This window comes from Passer montanus, unplaced genomic scaffold (genome assembly GCF_014805655.1).
Source record: "Passer montanus isolate IOZ18808 unplaced genomic scaffold, ASM1480565v1 scaffold43, whole genome shotgun sequence".
NCBI classification, from domain to species: Eukaryota; Metazoa; Chordata; class Aves; order Passeriformes; family Passeridae; genus Passer; species Passer montanus.
Genome location: NW_024369151.1, coordinates 5,204,909 through 5,222,509, shown reverse-complemented (window position 1 = coordinate 5,222,509; position 17,601 = coordinate 5,204,909). Strand labels below are relative to the sequence as shown.

At 51.9% G+C, this 17,601-nt stretch overlaps 2 protein-coding genes and 1 long non-coding RNA gene across 5 annotated transcripts in view; 1 reads left to right on the top strand and 2 right to left on the bottom strand.

Annotated features, from left to right (window-relative positions):
• FAM102A (family with sequence similarity 102 member A) overlaps positions 1-6,787 on the bottom strand; it is a 37,667-nt gene extending 30,880 nt beyond the window's left edge. Inside the window, exons 1-2 of the mRNA XM_039719946.1 lie at positions 6,588-6,787; positions 3,842-4,471 (exon numbers count right to left, since the gene is read on the bottom strand). Coding sequence (XP_039575880.1) covers positions 3,842-3,987 — 146 coding nt within the window. The 5' untranslated portion in view covers positions 3,988-4,471; positions 6,588-6,787. The remainder of the gene's footprint in view (positions 1-3,841; positions 4,472-6,587) is intronic.
• A 1,968-nt stretch (positions 6,788-8,755) lies between these two features.
• On the top strand, positions 8,756-12,465 carry LOC120507344. Its single transcript, XR_005628735.1, has 3 exons — positions 8,756-8,803; positions 11,590-11,700; positions 12,338-12,465. It is a non-coding gene; the product is annotated as an uncharacterized LOC120507344 (long non-coding RNA).
• A 744-nt stretch (positions 12,466-13,209) lies between these two features.
• NAIF1 (nuclear apoptosis inducing factor 1) lies at positions 13,210-17,477 on the bottom strand. Of its 3 annotated transcripts, none has more exons than XM_039720184.1 (3): positions 16,559-17,472; positions 15,300-15,749; positions 13,210-14,716 (listed from the first exon to the last, which is right to left on the bottom strand). In XM_039720184.1, the coding sequence occupies exons 1-3, from the start codon at positions 17,067-17,069 to the stop codon at positions 14,706-14,708; spliced, it is 972 nt and encodes a 323-aa protein (XP_039576118.1). In that variant the 5' UTR covers positions 17,070-17,472; the 3' UTR covers positions 13,210-14,705. The 3 variants fall into 3 exon arrangements, with proteins under 3 accessions (XP_039576118.1, XP_039576119.1, XP_039576117.1); XM_039720185.1 differs by having other exon boundaries at positions 13,210-14,724; positions 16,559-17,435; XM_039720183.1 differs by lacking the exon at positions 13,210-14,716 and having other exon boundaries at positions 14,731-15,749; positions 16,559-17,477.
• Positions 17,478-17,601: the final 124 nt, after the last annotated feature.

Sequence of the window (17,601 nt, the reverse complement as noted above, 5' to 3'; positions counted from 1 at the left end):
AAACAGGGCAGGGCTGCAGGAGACAAGCTACATTAATTGTTTCAAACTGCTGCAACGAATGCCAGGATCAGAAAACGAAGTTGAAATGCTGCAGATGCTTGGAAAAAATATGGTCTCAAAAAAAAAACCAAAAAAAAAACAGTCTGAGGTGCCTTGAAGACAATGAGGAAGGTGGGAAATGCCCTCAAAGCTGCTCAACTCGTGCAAACCAATCTTTCCTCTAGAGTCAGACAGGGGCTTTCAGAGTACAATCCCTTCCTTCAAATCCAGGAATACCAGAGTGAAACTGCTGGCAGGCTAACAGAACAATGTAGGATGAGGTGTCAGGAGTCTGTGGATAACACCTGGCTTTCCACTTCCTTCACGCTGTGTGCCAGCAACGCTCGCTGCCAACACAGAGCCAGAAATCACTCAGCACCAAGGCAAAGAGCATCTGGCTGTCACTCAACATGAACTGTAAGCAGAGAGGGGGAATTTAATTGAGTCTTCCTCTTCTGGGACACCCAAAGATGTACGGGAATTTACTCCATCAGCCTGTAGCTTTAGCCACTCATTTGGACACCCAGGCTCCTGCCTGTGCTGATCCATGGATGGGATACTGCCTGATGAATTTATTGTCTCATCTCTCTAGGAACAAAGCTGCACAACCCCTCAGAAAGCTTCAAACTGGTACAAAATGCAGCCGCCCACCTGCTCCACAAAAACGGTTGCCATGAATACATCCCTACTTCTCTGTGCCTGCTATTTTTAAACATACTTGGGAGGCAACTGAATTCACTGGTGGTTGTGCTATTTAAGTATCTGGATTAAAAATACTCAAGGAATAAATTAGCACTTCTCAATATATTGGGAAATACAGCATCTGCCTGGCCTACACCTGGCTCAGATGCCTTTTCAGATGCCCAACTTCTGTAATCCAACTGCAAGATGATAAACCCACAGACACAATAGATGCTTTTAACACAGCACTGTAAAGTGAAATCTGTGAGTTTTATTCCTCAGAAGCCCCAGAACAGCCTAAGGAAACTTTACAAATGGAGACTAAAGGACAAGCAAAAATATATTTACAGCTGAAACTTTAGTAATTGAAGTACCTATAGTTTAATGCAAGCCTGAGCACAGGAAGACTGGAAATAGAGTAACTGCCTGCAAGAAAATAATAATTTTAAAAAACCCAAACAAACCAGAAAACCCAGGAGAGGCAGATTCCCAAAGCTGAATGTGCTGACAGGACCTGAACCTTTTCCAGACATCCTTGAACTCCTAAGAGCATTTAGTCTTAACACATTTCAGACGGGTTCCCCTCCAGCCAGAAGAGTGAGCAGCCTGGGAAGGGGGTCCCAGCCCAGCGTGTGCCCCACCAGAGCCAGAGCACCAGGCTGTGGCAGCTCTGTATGTGCAACCCAGGCTGAGCTGGACTTGGGACCAGGACAGGCTGATGGGAGCCAGCAGAACAGGCTGCTGCTTCTGCCTTGCCCACAGGTCAAAATCCCAGTGCCACCTGCAACTCATTGGGAATATCAAATTCCCACCTGCTGCCACAGGCATGCATGAGGTGTCAAGTAAGCTTATTGTAAATAACCTGAAAAATTTGTCTCTGGAGGTTCCTGTGTAACACTCTTTCCACAAGACAGCTACAAAAACTGATTTAATGTTTCCTGTGAAGAGTTCCTATACCTACTTCTAACCTCAGTTTACAGACTCCAGGTGACAGGGGACACATCATTCAGATCAGTTCTCTGAAAACCCATAGTCATGAAGAGCTACAGCTCAGCTCCATCACAGCCACAGACCTCCAAACAGCCCAGATCACAGAAGCCCAAATCGATTGCAGAGCAAACACCAGATTTTGGACACAAGCAGCTGATGAGACCTGCCAGACCTTACAACCTCAAACCCAATCAGTTTTGGAAGTGGTTGATTTCAGAGAAACAATCACAGACTCTAAACAACTTACAGATTCCTAACAGAACACATATACAGTATCTCCTTTCCTTTAATCTTTCCCAGTGAGTATCAAAAAGGTGACAGAAATAAAGAGAGGAGCACAGAGCAAAGCCAAGACATGACCTGGGAGCCTCTCCACACAGTAACTCTTCTGGAAATTCATCCCTCCTGAAGTTTCTCTAACTGCAACAGGGAAAAATATTTGGAAAAGGTCAAATGACTCAATACCACTGAGACCCATAACTTTTCAAGCAGGACCAGGTTTCCATGTGCTTTCAGTTAGAGCACAGACAGGTCGGGGAAAGGCGGGAAACCCCCCAGCCCTCTTTGCCTGTGCTCCTTTCAGAGCTATGTATGTGTTTGGTTTTGAATTACAGTTGATTTTGCTGCTGGAACACATCTGCAAGGCTGAGCAAACCACTGAACCCCAGCCAGCTCACAAAACAACCCACACGGCTGGCAGCACCAGCAAACCCCAGGGATGGCTCCCAGAAGCTGCTTTCAGGGACAACAGGGAGAGGGACATGGACATTTCTCTGCACAGGCTTTTCCTGAGACACCCTCCAGAGCCACTCATTCTGTTATGACTCCAGGAAGTGGAAGGGTTAATTTCTTTCCAAGTACACATACTGTTTGAATTCCTTAGATAAACTGCTTCCACCAAACCCAAGGATCTAGCCTCGAGGGAGAACACTAAGGAAAAGCTCTTTTGATAGATTTTCTTCAAAAGAGAAATTAATTCAAAGTCCATTTCTGGAGGTGTTCCCCACCCTCGGCTTCTATGGACTTCAGATGAGGTTGCATTGTGCCTCTGGAAAAAAAAAAAATAAGCTTTGAGCACTGCCCTAACACTTCTGTTTGAAAGACAGAAATGTTTTATGCTTGCCCAATAAAATTTTCTCTCCTGAAATGAGAAAGCCCAGTACACAGCACTACAAAGAGGAAAACCAGACCCCACCAGGCTTCAGCCCTGGCATAAAGCAGTTAACAGCTAGCACAAAATAATCCTGTGCCTTTAAAACTGAGCAGTCACTCGGGAAAGCAAAAAAACAAGTTTTGAAAGCCACTGAAGGCTTCCTTCATATTTTGAAGCAGAAAGCAAGTCTGGGCTGTTGTGGAATTTGTGTTTGCATACTGTTCATGATCATCTGCGTGCATAGTTGGAAACAAATCAAGTTTTTATTAGCAATTAGTAACAAGAGTGGGGACAGACCTGCCTGAAGGAGCCAGAGAAATGCCAACAGAGGATGGCAGAACCTTATAATACGTGTAGCAGAGTGATCCCAACATGACATAGAGAACACTGCTGCTCTGAAGTGGGAAATGGAATGGCATCAGCTCCAGCAGATAAACTGGGTCTTTAACAGTGACAACTTTGACTCCAGGCACCAGTTTTCCCTTGCACAGCAATTTGCAATGCAAAACAAACTACTTCCACCCTTACCAAGAAGAGAAATTCAGTATCAAAGGGGAGAGCAAAGTTAGGAAGGGTTGATTTGCTCAGACAGAGTTTCCTACAGAGCTGAGTTTCAAGTAAGGCATGAAGACAATACAGAACAGGGTTTGAAACAGTGTGTGAGAACTTGGGCAAGGAGGAGGGGGAAGGAGAAGAGAGGATTTAATCCCCTTTCAGAGGAGTGACCTCCCGCTCCCTCCCCTCATCTCTGAAAAATTCAATCCAGCTCGAATCAGCCAACACCACCCAGGTTCAGAGCTCTCCAGCTATGTACTTCCCCTGCTCTGGAGAATGAGAGGGCATGTGGGGCCCTACAACAGAACTGTTAAAACCCCATCAAGGGGTGAGCAAGTGGTTGCCATATGCTAAACCACTCGAGGGAAGAATAACCAGGGAAAGAAGCACAGCCAGGCAGCAAGTCTGCAGACAGGGTCTTACCTGCTAGACAAACTAGCAAAGTCTCCTCCATCTAGCAGCCTGATTTTGCAGAACAGAACCCCATTGACAAAGGGGACAGCAGTCAGCTCTTCTAGAGTAAAACTTGTCTGAAACTTGAATTTCTTCTTCTTCATCAAGAAAGCCATGGGCAAATTCAGCGTGGAAAGCTCAGGAATTCCAAACAAGATCAGGGAGAGCTGGCTCACAGCACAAACAGACAAGCAGAGGAAGGGCAGTCGTTCCGGGAGCACGAGAGGGATAAATTCCAGTTCAGTTACAACGACGGCCCGGCCTCAAACGCACGATTCTCTTCTCTTTGGTGGTCGGATCTGGCTGTGGGATCATCGCCACGGCAGGCTTCAGGTGAGCAGGAAGAGGTCAGATTGAATCTCTGCAACATCTCCAAGGGAAAAGGGAGGGAGGGAAGTTGGGTCTCAGCTCCAGACCAGCAGGAGCTGTCCCAGTTAGAGGCTGCAGTGCTCTGTCTTCAGCACAGCCCCTCCTGAAAGCGTCTCATGTGAGAAGTCATCTCAAGTCCCCGGAGAGGCCTCAAGTCTTCGGGCAGCACATTCAAAGAGCTTCCAGTCTCTATCTCTTGTGCAACTCTTTGACACAGGTCTTTGGGTCAGCCTTTGGGAGGGAAATGAGTAAATTAGTTCCAGCCAGTCTTGGACTCCTCCTCCTGCTCTAAAACCTGTTTGGATAGGTAATATTCAGTCCAGACTCATTCCAGTCTGAAGAGGTATGGCCCCAATTAGCCCAGCCCCAACATCCTCTTTCCCCTTTTTGCCTAGGGCAAGCTTCACTGCTGTCATCCCCCTTGTAATTTCTGTTTTGCAAAGCAGCTAATAAAAATTTGCTCTAATTTCAGTCATCATGTTTAGAAGCAGTTTACAGCACAAGATCATTCTAATGTGCAGTCTAACAAGAGGAAGGAAAAGCCATCTCAAGAAATGCAAAATACGTTTCTTTCCTGCATTTCCAACCAGCCCTAAGTGTTAGCACCTGTATCTTATAAATGGAGAAAGCAGCAGAGAGGGGAAAAAAACAAGCAGCCTGCTCCAGATTACACAGCATAACAACCGAATCAGGTCATCGGGCTGTCCAATGGCCGGGCCCACCGGGAACGCTGCCTTCCCCGGCACCGGCTCCGCACAGAGCTGCGCCCTGCACGGCTCAGACCTGGGGCTGGACACGGTGATTTCGTTACACATTTACAAAACACCTAAAGCAGGGGGGCAGCAGCTGATTAACATCTCAGAGGGACAAGGTTATGAACGCCGGGCAGTAAACAATCCTCACTGACTCCAGGAGCTGCCTGCGTGGGTGATTAGAGACCCTCCCGTGCCCGGGGGCTGCGGGAGAACCCAGCTGGCTCTGCCGGGGCCCGGGCACCTCCACGGGGGCTCCGCTGTCCCGCAGACACCTCGGAGCACGGGGGGGAGAGAGGGGTCAGTACTCCTCACCATGAGCAGCAGTGTGCCCCTGCGCCGAGCTGCTGCCAGCTTCCAGCCTTGGCTACTGTGAGGTCACAGCCTGTCCCCTGGCACTGCGGGGTCACGCACTGAATGGTGTGACCCAGCTCTGTCTGAGCCGGGCACTGAGCTGTGCCCAGGTCCCAGCCAGGCACTGAGCTGTGCCCAGGTCCCAGCTCTCTGAGCCGTGCACTGAGCTGTGCCCAGTCCCAGCTCTCTCTCTGATTCGGGCATTGAGCTGTGCCCAGTCCAGCTCTCTCTCTGAGCCGGGCACTGAGCTGTGCCCAGTCCCAGCTCTGTCTCTGATTCGGGCACTGAGCTGTGCCCATATCCCAGCTCTCTCTCTGAGCCGGGCACTGAGCTGTGCCCAGTCCCAGCTCTGTCTCTGATTCGGGCACTGAGCTGTGCCCATATCCCAGCTCTCTCTCTGAGCCGGGCACTGAGCTGTGCCCAGTCCCAGCTCTCTCTCTGAGCAGGGCACTGAGCTGTGCCCAGGTCCCAGCTCTCTCTCTGAGTCGGGCACTGAGCTGTGCCCAGTCCCAGATGTGCACTGAGCTGTGCCCAGTCCCAGCTCTCTCTCTGAGCCGGGCACTGAGCTGTGCCCAGTCCCAGCTCTCTCTCTAAGCCGGGCACTGAGCTGTGCCCAGTCCCAGCTCTCTCTCTAAGCCGGGCACTGAGCTGTGCCCAGTCCCAGCTCTCTCTCTGTGCAGGGCACTGAGCTGTGCCCAGGTCCCAGCTGTGCACTGAGCTGTGCCCAGTCCCAGCTCTCTCTCTGATTCGGGCATTGAGCTGTGCCCAGTCCAGCTCTCTCTCTGAGCCGGGCACTGAGCTGTGCCCAGTCCCAGCTCTCTCTCTGAGCAGGGCACTGAGCTGTGCCCAGTCCCAGCTCTCTGAGCCGGGCACTGAGCTGTGCCCAGTCCCAGCTCTCTCTCTGTGCAGGGCACTGAGCTGTGCCCAGGTCCCAGCTGTGCACTGAGCTGTGCCTAGTCCCAGCTCTCTCTCTGAGCAGGGCACTGAGCTGTGCCCAGATCTTAGTCCACCTCCTGGCCCTCTGAACTCCCGACCGCCCGGCAGCCCGGCCCCAGGGGTACCGAGCCATGCCCGGGCCGCAGCCCAGCCGGCCCCACAGCCCGTGCACCGAGCCGCAGCCCGGGCTCAGCTCCCTCCCAGCCCGTGCACCGAGCCGCAGCCCGATCTACCCCGCTCCCGGCCCCCCATCACCAGCTGCCTTACGGAAGGTCTCAGCCCGCTTCCCAGCACCCTCCACTGACCTGCGGCGCGGTCCCGGCGCGGTCCCGGCCCGGTGCCCGCCCGGCCCTGCCCGCTCCTCCAGCCCGCTCCTCGCACGGCGGCCGCCGCTCCCCGACACGGCCGCCTCTGCCCGCGCTACGCCAACTGCGGCCGCTACGCCGAGAGCGCAGGCAGTGCGCGGGCAGCGCGCGGCGAGAGCGGCGCCGCCGCGCTTTGGGAATAGCGACGGCACGTAACACCCGCCCTCCCCCGAGACGAGAGAACGCGAGCGGCGCCGCCCGATTGGACAGCAGCAAGGAGGCGGGCTGAGCGCTGCGAGGCAGTGATTGGTTATCCCGGCACGGGGCGGGGAAGAGAGGGCGAGGATTGGAGGAGAGGGCTGTCGGTTTGGACAAGCCCCGCCCCCCGCCTGAGGGGGTGGGCGGGAAGCCGGGTCCGCGGTGTCCCCTCAGCGGGAGCTGGGGCGCCGGGCTTCCCGCCCCGCAGGGTGTCTTGGAGCCCCTCTGCAGGCTGAGCAGCCACAGCTGGCACGGGAGCTGAGGGGATGGCAGGGGGCTGCGCTTGGGGTGTCCCTGCCTGGGCCGAGGTGATGGCAGAGTCATCTGGCATGAGACATAAGGAGCTCTTGGGAGCGGGTCCAGTGGAGGGCAGTGAGGATGATGGGGAATTGGGGCATCTCTGCTATGAGGAAAGGCTGAGGAAGGTGGGCCCTTTTAGCCTTGAGAATGGATAATTGAAAGGGGACCTCATTAATGTGTATGAATACCTGAAGTGGAGTGCCCAGAGGATGAAGCTAGGCTGGGCTCAGTGGTGCCAACCACAAGGACAACAGGCAGTAGGCAAAAAGCAATGCCCAGGAGTTTTACCTGAACATAAGGAAGAACTTCTTTCCTGTGCAGTGCTTGTTCCCTGGCCGAGAGAGCTTGTGGAGGCTCCCTCACTGGAGATATTTTAGAACTGTCTGGACGCAATCCTGTGCTATGTGCTCTGGGATGACCCTGCTTGAGCAGGAAGATGGGGCCAGATGACCCACTGTGGAGCCCTTCAACCTGACCCATTGTGGTTTGGTGAGAGATGTCATCTCTGCATCTTCCTGACAGCCAGGAACTCTTCCCGTGGCTTGTCCTGGTGCCCAAACAGCTCCTGGTGACGTCTCTCGTCAGCGTGTCCCACGGGCTGCAGGCACTCTGTTCTTCAGGCCACTCAGCTGTGGCCATCCCGTCCCCTCAGGGTGCCACAGAGTGGCTGTGGGTCAGGCTGCCAGCAGGAGGGAGGCCCTGGTCCCGCAGAGCCCTGGGGAGCAGCACGAGGCAGGGCCCAGAGCTGGAATCTCACCCTCCACAAGTGAGATGTGGCAACCAGTTGTGCAGATCCCTTCATGGAAACGGCTCCCTGTTATTATGTGCTGCTCTGTGTCCAGCGCTGCAGCTGGGATCCCTGGTCAGGCTGGATTCCATCGTCTAAGGGCAAGCAGAACAAAATGTCTCACCTTGTCCTGAAGGAGCCTGCAATCATCAACGTGATTTGCCTAGATTTAAAATTTAGGCGTTTGCCCAAGAGCCTCTGTGGCTGAGAAGTTGAGGCTCATATGGGAGGAACTGTTCCCAAGGCTGATATGCAAAGCTTGGATGAAAGCCTGGGAGTCCTTGCTCTCTGCCAGGCTTTGATGCCCAGGCTCCTTGCCTGTAATCTGCCATCTATGCAGACAATGTCAGAGCTATCAAATAATTCCACCACAATGTGAACCTTGAGAAAAAAAAAAAAAGAAAAAGAAAAAGAGAGTCTGCTAGGAAAAGTACGCAGAAATGTCCTTGGATAAAAGTGAAAAATTGGATCAAGCCACATGCATTATGATTTTTGCTTACCAGGTTAAGCTTACACAGACTTTGGACTGGGAAAACATTTGGTGTTGGTTCAGTGAAACCATCACAGGACATCCCAGGAGTTACCAGGACACAGCAGGGTTTACAGGCTGCTCTTAGAGGTGAGGCTTGAATCCTTCCATCAATTCCTATCTGCTGTTTTCAACGCTTTGAGGCATTGCTGGAGATGGGCTGGCATTTTTTGATTTCTGTTTCCAGCTTATTGGGAAAGAGCTGAGCCTGCTAAATATTTGATGTTTACAAGCTCTGCTGCTGAAATACCAGAGGCATCTGAAGAATCCAGCCCAGTTCTCACACCTCTCATGCCCCAGCAGATGCTGACAGACATGTGGATGCTCTGCTTCCATCCCTAGGTAAAGGACAAACGATCCCTGTGTGTGGTGTGGGAGGAGACTCTGTTATCTGCTATGATTCACTCTGGTAAATAACCTTCTCGAGGACTTCTCTTGTTTATAGCAACAGCCTCAAATGCTAAAGTTTACAGAGACTTTAATCCTTGCTGTTCTCACGCATATTTACTTTGCAGTTTTATCAGAAACATCTCTTGAAAACCTCAGTGTTTTTATAATTAATTGAATAATGTGACTGATGTTAAAAATAAATGGGTTTGGAAGAATGCCCAGCGAGCTGCTGAGCAGTGTGTAGTATAGCAACCGTAGCTGCAGTCTCAGGGATGTGTGTATTTTCCTAACAAACGCAGTCTCATGACTGAGAGATTAAATCTTTATTAGTTCAAAATTCACCCTGTTGATTTTGCTGTGTTTATGCTGCATAATTGTTTCTGGAGAAATTCACATGTTTTAAAGGGACAGTGCCCCTGTTTACAGAGGGGATGGGTTAGTGTGAGTCTCCCACAGAGGGAATGTGGGTGTAGGGATATCTTCATCCATCCACCATCCCTCTGGCTTTATATTATTTTCTGCTCCAGGTGCAATGGGCTGTGACCAAGGTGCTTTGATTCTGCTCATCCCAGACTCACATCCTATGGATTTCTCTATGCTGTGCCCACCTCACCTCTGCTCCATGAGCCTCAGCCACATCCCTGCCCCGTGCTCTTCCTGACCTAAGCCTTTCCTGAGGCCGCTCCCCGGTGCCGCCACCACTTCCTCAACTTTTGCTGGCTCAGGGCACTGTCTTATCAGTCTGGGATATTTTTATCAGTCTGTGCTCTGCCGTTCAGTCTGGGCTCACCTCTGCTCTCCTGGAGAGGTGTGCCTGGCTGGCCAGGGCTGGGACCGCTGTGCTCTGCGAGTGAGCACCAACAGACGTGCCTTGTCTTGCCTCCTCTCTGCTTTGAGCACAGAGATAAAGCAGCAGTGGAGAAACAGGGCGAGATAAATGCAGGAGGGACAAAACTCAGTGAGGTGAAGTGAGGTAGATCCTGTAATGCACTCGGTGAGCCTTCAAATCCTATCTCTTATCCCAAGGGAATCCCGGATGCACAAGCCCTGCAAACTACATCATCAGCATCTTCCTCTGGAAAGCATCATCACGCTAATTCATTTGTCCTGGCAGCCAAATGATTAAAGTTTTAAAACAAAATTACACACGTTGCTGTAACAGCATAAACACAGTAATGGTTCTCTGTTACACCTGTCGCCTCTGCTGTAATGGCCTTAATGAGCTTTCAGCCTCATCATCCAAAAAAAAAGGATACAAAACTCAGTGAGGTGAAGTGAGGTAGATCCTGTAATGCACTCGGTGAGCCTTCAAATCCTATCTCTTATCCCAAGGGAATCCCGGATGCACAAGCCCTGCAAACTACATCATCAGCATCTTCCTCTGGAAAGCATCATCACGCTAATTCATTTGTCCTGGCAGCCAAATGATTAAAGTTTTAAAACAAAATTACACACGTTGCTGTAACAGCATAAACACAGTAATGGTTCTCTGTTACACCTGTCGCCTCTGCTGTAATGGCCTTAATGAGCTTTCAGCCTCATCATCAAAAAAAAAAAAAAAAGGATATTATCATTATCACACCACTTGAAGCTGTAAATGCATTCTTGGAGCTGTGAGTGGGATGCAATGCCCTGCTCCAAGGAGCAGTGGGTTGGAGCTGCAGTGGGTGGGTGCCTTCCCCAGAACTGGGGCAGGTCCAGGCTGGGGAGCTCCCAAAATGGGGCAGGGGGTGCAGACAGCACAGCAGTGTGAGCTGTAGCATGCAGACAGCTGGAAACCCTGTGAGGGGAATGGGTGCCTATCCCCATTGCACAGGATTATCCCATGGTGTGGAGTTATTCCAAGCTTGCATCTTCTCAGCTTAATAACAGGCTGTGAGCTGCACTTTGACCTGCTTGTGTTTTTCACTTGTTCCATATTTAACTGAACTCATCATCATAAAGGCCAGGAACTGTTTCACTTTCTGTGCCAGGCTGGGTTTCCTGTTGGATGTGCAGAGGACACACCTGCACGGTGGGTTTCTGGCCTGCCAGCACTGGGAATCCTGTTACTGAAAAAAGGGAGCCCAGGAATCTGGAGTCGGTGGATTCCTTTCCCCAAAAATGTGGTTAGACCTGAAAATCCAGCTGCCTGGCTTTTTTTGTTTACTGGTTTCCATGTCTGCTTCAGTGTGTCCTGGGAATGTGCTGCAGAACTCTCTACTTCATTCTGTGAGGTCTGTGGGTGGAACTGGATCTTGTTTGCCCCTTCCAAAATCTGCAGACTTGGAACCTGCTTTGCCTCAAGGCTTGTTGTGTTTATTGAGCCTTATCCTGTGTCTGTATCCCAGCTTCCATCCCTTCAGTGTTGTGCTGGACAAGAGACTTGCTGGTTGTGGCCGTGGTCTGTCCCACTGACTGCAACCCCACAAATGCCGCTGTTACCCCAAATACATCAGAAGCAACCCTAAGTCTGTGGTTCCCCCGTGACCCAGCAACCTCTAATTTGGGATCCAGGTGACAGAGGTGAAAGAAACTGGCCCTGCTGGGCTGGGATTCTGCCTCGGGTTAATCACCTTCACATCTGGGACTCATTTGCAGGTGATAGTGACTTCATTCCCCACTCAAAACGTGGGGTGGAAGCCGTGCTCCTCATTCTCACCAAGCTTCTTATCAGCTGCTTTCAAGCACGACAAAGAATCTTAAATGTTTTAATTTTCATACTGACCTGATCACCCTTCTGCTGACAATATTTGCAGGCAACAACCTCAGGTGACAACAGGAAAAAACCCACAAACGACCCCCAGAAGGATGCTTTGCCAAAACAGGCTTGCCAAACTTTAAAATCGGAGGAAGTAGAGGATATTTGGGTGAGTGTGCAGGGCATCTCATTCTGTGCCTTGGAGGGGATCTGCTCCCAGATCTGCTCTGCAGTGGTGGCAGTGCACGGTACTTGTGGGAAACTGACATATGTAAGAAAAACCCTAAAAAACCCTTAAAACCTGTCCTAAACCTTAAAACCCGTTCTAAAAAACCTTAAAACCTGTCCCTTTGCTTATAAGGAAGGACTTGATGTGTTTTTTTAAGTCTTGTGCTTGCCCATTCGGCTCTGCAGTGAACTCATCCCAAAGGCAGACATCTCTGTCCTCTGCCGTGTCTTTGGGAAGCAGAGGGACCTGGTCTGAGTCCCCAGGCACCAGGACTTCTTTTTTTCCAGGGATCTCTCACAGCTGTGCTCTGCCCTTTGAACTCCTCCTCTCCAGGCTGTCAGCCCTGCACGGGTTTGCCAGCGGAGGCAGATCCCGGTCTGGAGGCCGGGGCGGTGCCGGGACGGCGCGGTGGCACAGCTCGGGACCCGGCGGGCAGTGCCACCTCCTGGCGAGCCGGGCAAACAGCTCTGCTCCCGAGGCAGCAGCGCTGCTCCTGGAGCCTTGGAGCTGCCTCCCTGGCCGCTAACATTTTCTTCTCAGCACTGAGTCCCCTGCCAAACTTCCCTTTCCCCAGCAGGCACGAAGATGCTGCTCACCCCCATGACCAAGGCACCCTGTGGCAGAACATCTCTGCATGGCTCCTTCCCAGTCTGGATGTTGAATACAAATCTCTAAATACAAAAAGAACGGTAGAGGAGAACAAATAAACATCTATAAATATTCCTCCTTAGCTTTTGTTCTGTTTGGGCATCCGTTGGTTGCTCAGTTGAATGTCCTGTGTTCTTGTTTGCCCTGTCCATGTCCTGTTCACCTATTCATCCTGGTTTTAACATTAAGGGACACTTTTCTCTGTCCCCTCCCAAATTTGATGACCACTTCATGAGCAACAACCAAGCCCCTCATCACACAGTTCACCCTGTATTTAAAATGTTGCTACATATCTTTAATGAGACAAAAATCTGTACACAGAACACATGCTTGGGTGCTGCTGGCTTGACTAAGCTCTGCATTCATCCTGAAAAGACAGGAAAAATGGGTGGTTCCAATGGCAACATGTTTAGTCCTTCAGAAAAGCAACACAGCTGCAGTGCTTAGTCACTGAAAAAAAATGCACACTGCAATTTAAAGCCAAAGGCTGGTATTTCTACCATTATTTGAGGCTATTGTGGCATCTTCTGAGCAGTTGGGAGATTACTGTATTTCAGTAATCCGTCAGACACTGTGAAATAACTCGTGCTCCAAGGTAAGCCTGTAGAAGCTATTATTTGAAAAAGACTGTAATTATGTAAATATAAGGCCACAAGGTTCACAAACAAGAGGAAAAGCTACTGTGACTTGTGTTTGTTCACAGCTCTCTCTGGTCCCTTCACAGTGAGGATTCTGTGTTGCAAAGTTGTTGTCATGAACTCATTCTCACTTCCGCACACACCAATGAACCGAAACAGCCTGTTTACCAAAATGTATTTTTTATTAAAATTCATATTTGTAAAGGAGAGATCATTACAACAAATGAGGTAAACCAACACATATGACATAGTTCTCACTCTAAAAATAAATTTCAATTCAGCAATTGATTTGATTCCACAAAGTCTAAGAGAAAGAGTCAGGCCAAGTGCTACTCATGGTGAGATGCCAGACAAGGCAGGATCCACCCTGACTCAGCTTGGAGGTGTCAGTCCCCAGGGGCTGGGAGTCTTCCAGGGACCAAACCCTTCTCACTGTGTTGTCCTTGTCTCCCCCGTCAGATTTGTAGAAAGGAGGAGATGAGTGAAGGCCAGGGACTGACAGCAGTGACCTCGTCACCTACTGCTCTAAGCAGGGGTCCCCCATCAGCATCTCCCCATTAAAGGCTGTGTAAAGGTTTTGATTGTGCAAATTCACTCCCTCGTCAGCCCTAAAGGAGACTTAACAGCAAGTAAATACCAGCTCTGGAAAAGTTCAATTTCAAAAGTAATAACCTGGCAAGCAACAAGCCTGTAAAATGTAAGCCACTTTGCAAGGCAGAAGGAGAAGACTTACACTTCCTTTTTTTTCTTTCCCTAAGTTTTCTTCCATGCATGTACAAGTGGACCTTTAATCGAAAAGTTTATGAAGTTACTGCAAGTCTGTGAGAATCATGTTGACCATCCTGTGCAATTAAGCTTTCTCATTAAGGAGCAAGCCCCATAGCCTGAATGCCTCAGAAGTGGCTGCAATGTTGTTTCACCCTGTATAACGGTATAGGAGAGTGAGGAGAACCTCAGCTCTGCTCCTCAGGATGAGGAGACAAACACGGAATGGCTGGACTGGCTGCCAGCTCCCAAACAGTACAAAACAAACACCACCAGCAGCAGAACCAAGTAATGCCCCAAAATTCACTCAAATCAGTGGCTGACAAACTCCTAAACATTGGGAATTCCTGTGTGGCTGCAGCTTAGTCCAGGGCCTTAGTCCAGGTCCGCTTTGATGGATCAAGGTATTCTGGAGGAGACAAACTATGCAGATGAAGCAGAGATGGAGTTTCAGTGTTCCATCCACCCCAGTGAAACTCATCCAGGCCCTTGGGTGTTCACGCTGTGATAAAGACATTGTGCCAGGACAGTTTCTGGTACCCAAGACATGAAACTTTCATCACATCTGCCAAGTTGATAAAGAAATTTCATGACTGCACACAGATAAAACATGAGGTGAATGCACTGTTTCAATCCCACTGGGATCCTCAGGGAGGTGAGTGGGACTTAAAATGCACAGAGGCTGGGTGCTAGTCTGCACAGGCAGGATGTGAGGCTGCAGGAGCAGGATCCACGGCTCTCAGTGCAGAGGGAAGGTTCTACCACATCCGGTACCACGTTTCCAGTAAATGCTTTCAGCAAGAGCCAGAGATGCATTCACTGTGTGCACGATGGGTTCACTGGACCTTGGCAGCTGCAGCACTGACATCCTGACAAAACTCTCCACATCAGAAGTCAGTTAAAGGCTATAGATCTCGAGAGAGAGACAAAAAGAGAGTTGTCATACTTAGGACAGATATTTTTCAAACAGAAATAAAAAAAATAACTTAAAAAAAACCAACTATTGTTTGAGGAACTAAAGCAATCCATGTTAAGTTGCTGGTTTATTACACATCCTGCTATGGCTCTGTATGAGAGTCTGAAAAGGCAGATTAGCACAAAGATTAGCAGAGAAACCTGTTTAGACTCAGCCAAACTCCAAGGGAGCCATTCACACTGACAAGAGACAGCACCCCTTGCTCCCAAGTGTCCTCTGCCAGCATGGGTAGGTTTTTAGCATGGCAGATGTCCCACAGAATTGTTTAGGCTGGAAAAGACTCTTAAGATCATTGAGTTCAACCATTTCCCCAGCACTGCCACATCCACCACTAACCCATGTCCCCAAGTGCCATATCTACACATCTTCTAAATCCTTCCAGGAATGGTGACTCCACCACTGCCCCGGGCAGCCTGTGCCAGGGCTTGGCAACCCTTTCAGGGAGGAATTTTTTCCTAATTCAATCAACCCAAAGCTCCCCTCCCACCACTGTTTCTTTCACTGGATCATACCATCCTGCTGCCCTGTCTGGCCAGGGTCGGTGGTGACCGACGGGCTGGGTGTATTGCTCTGCAAAAATCGACGGAAGTCCTTAATCATGGGGCGGAGGACCTGGATGAGGGCACTGAGAGCTGCCTGCGTGCCCTCCATGGCCTGGGCCTGCCGCTCCTGCGCACACGCCTGCACCTCCTGCGAGCGCCGGATCATCTGCAGCAAGTCGTTCTGCTGCTCCAGGTGCTGGGCAATCTCCTTCACGTGCAGGTTGGTCACTCGCTGCTCCTGCAGGAGCTTGGCTGAGTTGAGGGCAATGCGGCTTTTCAGCTCCTGGGGCTTGGCAGACACCTCGTGCTGATGGGCCATCATCTCCAAGGGCGCCTCGGCGGTCACGGCGGCGGGGGCTTCCGTGGTGCAGTACTCCACCACGCCGTCCTCCAGACTGTGGTAGGTTGTCTCTGCAGGAACTGAGAACAAAGGACAGAAAGGGAGTCAGGAGTAGCTGTGGTACAGGATTTTTATCTACGGGACTATTCAGTGAATATCACAGGAATACAGGCCTGTTCAGTGAGATAACACACAATGGCCAGCAATGCACAAAATGACCTATTTAAGTCTACTCCACCCTCAGTCGAGCTTCCTTCTGGGCTGTACAATCCAAAGGAATAGGGAATGCCTTATCTGTCTAGACAATATCATTTTTTCAATCTCCAGTTCAGAACAATCTTTCCAAGCAGCATGAACTGACTGGCATAACAGCAAAGACCCCGAATGGCCCCTGTGGGTAGAAGAGCTGCGCTTTGGGGAACTGCCACTGGAAAATCAGCCCTGAAGATGTTTTTCCCCGTGCTCTGGTTCCCAGAGAGGGACTGAAGCATCTCCCAAGGTGCAATGGATCCTTGATTCCCTTGTCCTCAAGGCTGAGTCCAGCTGTCAAAGCTGCCTTTCAGTACCTGCGTGTCTTGCGGCCACTCCCCTACACCACAAGGGCAGTCTGGGAGGAGCATTTCATTACAGAGACGTGGGGATTTCATTTTGCTGGGCTTTCTCTCTGCCCAAAGAACTCGTGGGCACCCTATCCCTGGAAACGCTCAAGGCCAGGCTGGATGCAGCAACCTGCTCTAGTACAAGTGTCTCTACCCCTGGGAGAAGGTTGGAACTGGGTGCTCCTTTCCAACCGCAGCCGTTCTGTGGCTCTGTCCCCGCACTGGGGGTGCTCTCGCAGGGGGTGCCGGTGCGGCCCTGCAGCAGCCCGGAGCGTTCCGGCAGCACTCACTCTGGGTCAGGGTGACCGTGGTGGCCGACGCGGTGATGGGGATGTCGCTCCCGTCACCCGCGCCGCACTCGCCGCTCGGCAGGCTGATGATGGTGGCCTCTCCCAGCAGGTTGCAGATGCGCTGCTGCATGGGCGTAAGGATCACCGGCGCGGCCGCGGCGCCCGCCGCCTCCTCGCCCTCGGGCCCGTTGCCGCCGCCGTTCTGGCTCTCGCCTCCGCCCTCCATGGCGGCCCGCACCTGGGCCACTTTGCGCCGCACCTCGGTCTTGAGGTCGGACCACTTCTTCTTGACCTCGGGCAGCTCGCGGTGGCAGGTGGCGACGGCGTTGACGCGGCGCAGGATGTCGTGCCAGGCGGCGGCCTTGGCGGCCAGCGGCACGCCCGCGTTGAAGTGGTTGACGAGGAGGTGCTTGCCCCGCTCCAGCTCCTCCACGATGATCTCCACCTCCCGCTCCGAGAAGTTCATCTTCCGCTTCTTGGCCGGGGGCGCCGGCGGCGACGCCATGGCCATGGGGGGCAGCGGGGACGGGGCACGGGGTCACACCTGGGGGGGACGCGGGGCAGGGCCGAGGGGCGGCAGGGCCCCCCCAGCCCCGGGGCCGGGGACAACAGGGGGGCCCCGAGGCCCCTCAGGGCCCCGAGGGCTCGGTCCCCCCCGCTCCCCCTTTGGCACCGCCAACGATACGCAAATTGCGTACGGCGCCCGCCCGGCAGCCCCGCGCAACGGCCCCCGCCCTGCGGCACTGGCGTAATGGCTTCCAGAATCGGCCCCTCTTCCTGCCACTCCTGATTGGTCCGCCCGCCTGCCCGTCACATGGGTTGCCCGCCCCCCGCCTGCATTGCCGCGTTATTATTGGTCAATAGGCCTGTCCATCAGGCAGACAAGAGGCGGCCCCGCCCCGCCGCTGGTCTCAGGGCACTGGGCCTGCGTGGGGCCGGTGAGGGGTTGGGCCCGCCCGTGGATTTCCTTGCTCTAATCCCATTGGGTGCCGCTCCTGTCCATCATTCCAGAGCGCGCACTGCTTTCCAGCCTACCGGATGCG

What these genes read in the sequence shown, in the direction of transcription:
- NAIF1 (XM_039720183.1), bottom strand. Translation starts at nt 17,069, where the DNA reads ATGGCCATGGCGTCGCCGCCGGCGCCCCCGGCCAAGAAGCGGAAGATG. An exon ending in CACGGTCACCCTGACCCAGA is followed by an intron (nt 15,750 to 16,558) that starts GTGAGTGCTGCC and finishes CTTTGTTCTCAG; the next exon opens with TTCCTGCAGAGACAACCTAC.